General features: G+C 33.8%; 2 protein-coding genes and 4 non-coding genes across 6 annotated transcripts, besides 1 other annotated feature; 4 read left to right on the top strand and 2 right to left on the bottom strand. All coding sequences in view use genetic code 11, as the record gives it.

Annotated features, from left to right (window-relative positions):
- Nucleotides 1-5000: part of a sequence feature (large single copy region; LSC) that runs on past both edges of the window.
- On the bottom strand, nt 92-163 carry trnT-GGU. The gene has a single exon. It is a non-coding gene; the product is annotated as a tRNA-Thr (tRNA).
- On the top strand, nt 1074-1146 carry trnE-UUC. Its single transcript has one exon. It is a non-coding gene; the product is annotated as a tRNA-Glu (tRNA).
- Nucleotides 1206-1289, top strand: trnY-GUA. Its single transcript has one exon. It is a non-coding gene; the product is annotated as a tRNA-Tyr (tRNA).
- trnD-GUC lies at nt 1726-1799 on the top strand. Its single transcript has one exon. It is a non-coding gene; the product is annotated as a tRNA-Asp (tRNA).
- On the top strand, nt 2704-2808 carry psbM (photosystem II protein M). Its single transcript has one exon. It carries the CDS (start codon nt 2704-2706, stop codon nt 2806-2808), a length of 105 nt encoding a protein of 34 aa, YP_009092297.1.
- petN (cytochrome b6/f complex subunit VIII) lies at nt 4023-4112 on the bottom strand. The gene has a single exon. The coding sequence runs from the start codon at nt 4110-4112 to the stop codon at nt 4023-4025; it is 90 nt and encodes a 29-aa protein (YP_009092296.1).

Below are 5000 nucleotides of genomic sequence, written 5' to 3'. Positions count from 1 at the left end.
TAATTAGTGGGCAGTTCCTTTATTACAAATATCAACAATATCTCTATTCTCCGCTCAAAAATGAAGGCTAAGACTGGAGTTTTGTGGAAAGAGCCCCTTATCGGATTTGAACCGATGACTTACGCCTTACCATGGCGTTACTCTACCGCTGAGTTAAAAGGGCCCCTTTGATGAAATTCCTGAATATCAGCCGCTAGCCACTATGAGTCTAGTGCATCTACCTATCTATATCTATAGAATAGATGTACATATATATGTGCATAGCGACTCATTCAGGAAGAAAAAGAGTGACTTGGGAAGTCTAGGGTAAGGCAAAATGGTTAATAAAATTATTATTTATATTTGAGAAATATCAATGCAATGAATTGCGACTTTAATCTAATTGCTTTTTTTGAATAGCCTCCCATCAGAACGAGATTCATTTGATTGATATATGTACTGTACCAATACGACATAAATTCAAAAAATTTCATTGAATCGTGTGATGAAGAGATTCGATTCGCGCCCCGAACCGACAAATTCTTATCTTATAGATAAAAAAATTGGATTACTTTACTTGGTGATCCAATCTCAGATTTTTAAGTTCTACATAATATTATATATTATCCTTTTTTTTTGAATCAATAAAAAAAAAAGAAACTTTCTATCATTTATGAATTTCCTGGCTTAGCGTGAGATAAAGATAGGTATATCTTAACAATGAATTAAATGAAAGTTGAAGAAAGAGAGGTTAACCCTTTTTCTGTTGGACAAATCATTCCCTCAGGGGATCCTATACTTAATTTTTATTTAAGTATATTTAATAATTATTAAATATACTTAAATAATTTTTCATTTTATTCTATTTAGAATTTTAGAATATTTATTTTTAAATTCTATCATTCTATCTATAGAATGGTTAATGGTTCATGAATAACGAATCAAAAAGATTCTATGGTCGATGGAATCAATCATTAAAGCCGGAAAGATTCTTCGGATCTAGTCATACTATTACATTCTATTGAATATTGACAATTCCAAAAAACTGTTCATACTATGAGATGAGCATAGTATGATGGCAGTCAGGCAGGTATGCCCCCATCGTCTAGCGGTTTAGGACATCTCTCTTTCAAGGAGGCAGCGGGGATTCGATTTCCCCTGGGGGTAGGGTACTACGAAAGGAAGTTAATCATAGATTATCAATAAACCTAGAATTGATTCTTGCTGGGTCGATGCCCGAGCGGTTAATGGGGACGGACTGTAAATTCGTTGGCAATATGTCTACGCTGGTTCAAATCCAGCTCGGCCCAATGATTCGCCGATCCATCGTGAGGATGATATAATCAATTTGTCCTCCAGAAATGTTTGATATGGAGGAATAGGAATAAAGAAAAGAGTCCATTTTTCTGCTATATTCCTATTTATTTTATTTGTTTTTGTTCCCACATATTCTGTTTTAATGATCTAGATGCATGTCATGATCTCTAAGTATAATGAAAGTAAATGTAAATTGTAAATAAAGAAAAGAAGGAAAGAAAAAAAAGTCTTTTTTTCATTGAAAGATTGATTATCAATCGATTGGGCAATAACCCACCGATTACTAGTAATCGGTGTCGCTCTCACTAAAGTCCATATCTATGTGGATATCAATATATGACCCGTGTCTTTATTACAAGACAGCGATTCAAAATAGAAATGATTTGAATAAAATCATAAGAATATGTATGCTGTACACCCCCAATCCCTGGGATTGTAGTTCAATCGGTTAGAGCACCGCCCTGTCAAGGCGGAAGCTGCGGGTTCGAGTCCCGTCAGTCCCGACCTAGTATCCGATGAATCCATCAATTTCTCTCTCCATTTTCTGTGAAGAGGGGGACAGGCAGTGGGATCTAATTCCCAGCGGGGATCTTTATTTCTTTTTCTTTCCTTCTTTTCTTTCGCATTTCTTATCGAATAAATACGGTAATTTCCATTCCATCCACTAGTACCGATTGATTGATGGGGGAAAGACATATGTGGATTAGTACAATTATTGGTAGCACCCTATTTAGGTTAGGATTCCAAGAGATACTGTACCGGTCTGGCTTTTCCGATTGCTCCCGATCCATAAAGAAAGATCAAAATCAAACTAAGATCCTACCATTCTTAGTGAGGGAATGAAGAATCTTTTTTCCTCTTATGGTCCCATCGAAGAAAGAACAAACTCCAAAAAATAGTGAATTTGTCAGAATATTAGATCTTTTATACTGGAACCCGTCTTTATCACACTTCTTTATTTATCATTTAGAATTAGATCATCAAAAAAACGGAGTTTAAAATCCGAGACCTTACCCTTTCCATTTCACTTTTATTGTTTTTATTGTTTGGGTTTGTGACCAATGCAAGTGGAAGTCGAGTCAGACGATACCCCATCAGATGGTTGTATAAGGAAAATGGTAGGTTATAGAAAAGAATAAAAAATTCAACGAAATTTTTGATTGGATCTGGGATCCTATTTCGGATTCGGTATGGATAAAAGATCTTCCTATGTTATACTATTCAATATTCAATTCTCGACGATGAATCGATTTGATAGCTCAAATATTCTTATTCATGATATTGATCCGATTCAATATCATCGGGATGCAATTCATCCCATTGAATTTACAGGCGAAAGATTTCTCATCTCTATGGGATTAGATCCCGAGTTATTGCGAAGTAAAAAAAAAACAATGAGATCCTATTATGGAAGTAAATATTCTCGCATTTATTGCTACTGCACTCTTCGTTCTAGTTCCTACTGCCTTTTTACTTATCATCTACGTAAAAACAGTCAGTCAAAATAATTAGTTTGAATGAAACTTGACCTCTTAGTTCTTATCAATGATTGAAGGAATGAAAGAGATTCAAATTCCCCGTCTTAAATGAAATGTGCGGACTAGAATCAGTAGTCTATGAGATCCGATAGTATGGTAGAAAGAAATATATGAACCTTTCTACCACACTATCTATTATTGTATTGTATAAAATATTGTATATAATTGTGCTTTATATATCTTTATAAAGATATAGTATTAAATAAAGTATATAGGCTTACTATAGAATATAGATGTAATATGTATCTTTATATATATACATATAATTTACGTATACATATATGTAATATACATGTGCATAGCGCCCCAATTCTATTTCTTCGCTACACCCATTTGATTTGTATTGATTCAGATCAATCTGAAATAATCGAATGTAAATTCTTACTTTTACATCTCGAATTCCTGGGTTTCTGATTATTTCCAATAGGGATCCCGGGATCTATTGAAAGAATCAATGTAAGTATGTGCATATCTTATATAAACGAAAAACCAAGTAATCCTTTTTTAGTATTTCGAAAAAGTAATTGGTTGAGCCGTTCACAGATGATCCAAGGAATTCTGGGATAACTTCTTCGGATTTGTAAAAGGAGTAGTAGAGACCACCCATTTTTAACGCTTGAACCATGATATGAAATATGAGGTGAGTCGATAAACGATAAAGTAGAAATAAGATTTCTAAAATATAAAACAAATGGATGGTAAGTGCGCGTGAATCGTCTAACGCACGATCTTATTATGCGTAGTACCTCGCTGGACAACCACTATGTCTATGTTGCCTCCCGTAGAAAGTATGTATCTACGTAATAACAGAACGACTTCCTCTTTGAAGAGTAAAAGAAGTAAACAAAAAAAGGGGGGAGGAGTCGGCTGCTCTTCATTAGAATATCCATATATAATTCTGGTAAGAGCCAGTTCATCGGAATAGAATATTGAAATTAGGTTGGAAAAAATTTCCTATTATCTAGATCCCTTTTCCTTTCGAAATAGGAACAGGGGAATTCTTGAAATAGTTGTTTGATTGAAAAGTATTATTTGTAATAATACATTACTTTACTTTTACTGGTACTGGATTCCAGTAGAATTTTGAAATGAAAATATTGTTATTTAACAATGCTTTGCAGAACGATCTATGAAAGAATTGATAGAGTTTGATTACCCAACTTAATCTTAAGTTAATAAGTAGTACCTCTAGAGTCCACTTCTTCCCCATACTACGAGCGAAAGAGAAAATGTAAAGACTACCATTAAAGCAGCCCAAGCGAGGCTTACTATATCCATGTAAATTATGTCCCCTATCTCTATGAATATGAAAGAATTATTCCGTTATGTTTTATGTTATTAATTATTAATAACTAATATAATAATAAATAACATAAATAAATTATATATATAAATATAATAAATATAATAGTTATCCAAAATAAAGGACTATAACTATTATGACTATATAATATAGTAGAATCACTTGCGCAGCGTCAAAAATGAAATTTCCCCGAAGTCTATTGATGAACCAATCCAATAAATCCACTCATAACAAGTTCCTATATGATTTCTGGTAGAATCAGGAAGCATTAAGCACAAGCAAGATACAGAGTTACTCCCTTGGAAATAGCAAGGGAATCTTACTAATGGAACATGTAGGAATAGCAAGACCTATTGTTTCTTTTGGTGCTCTTCATAAGCAAAAGGCATAAAAATATACAATCCAGATAGATAACTATCTATCATATACCTTCATCTCCCATTTGATCTAATCTTGACTGTCTCCCGACTTTCCCTCTGAATCAATCGGGAGACATTCTATTACCTGGGCGTTACCGAAAAGAAATCTTTTTTTTTTTCAATTTTTACTAAAAACCTATTATCTATCCAATCTCAATCTAATATTGATTGAATGTCTGAGCACTCAGTCCGGGACTCTCCTTAGTCTACTCTTCCGCCCCTTCCACTACTACTAATTTTATTACCGATCGGACTATGCAATCTAATTCAAGACTCAGTCAGTAGACACTGCACTAGTAGTGGAAGGGAATTAGGAAGTCTTCATAGTCTTTCTTATATCTTATACTATAATCTTTGCTTGAATCTTAGGCACAAGAATTTACAGTTTTTTTTTATAGAACCTCCAGATTCTTACAGACAGTTCTAGGTCTTTTCCTCTGCTTC

This window comes from Macadamia integrifolia, chloroplast (assembly GCF_013358625.1).
Source record: "Macadamia integrifolia chloroplast, complete genome".
NCBI lineage: Eukaryota > Viridiplantae > Streptophyta > Magnoliopsida > Proteales > Proteaceae > Macadamia > Macadamia integrifolia.
The sequence above is the reverse complement of the archived record's forward strand: the minus strand, read 5'-3'. Positions and strand labels throughout refer to the sequence as shown.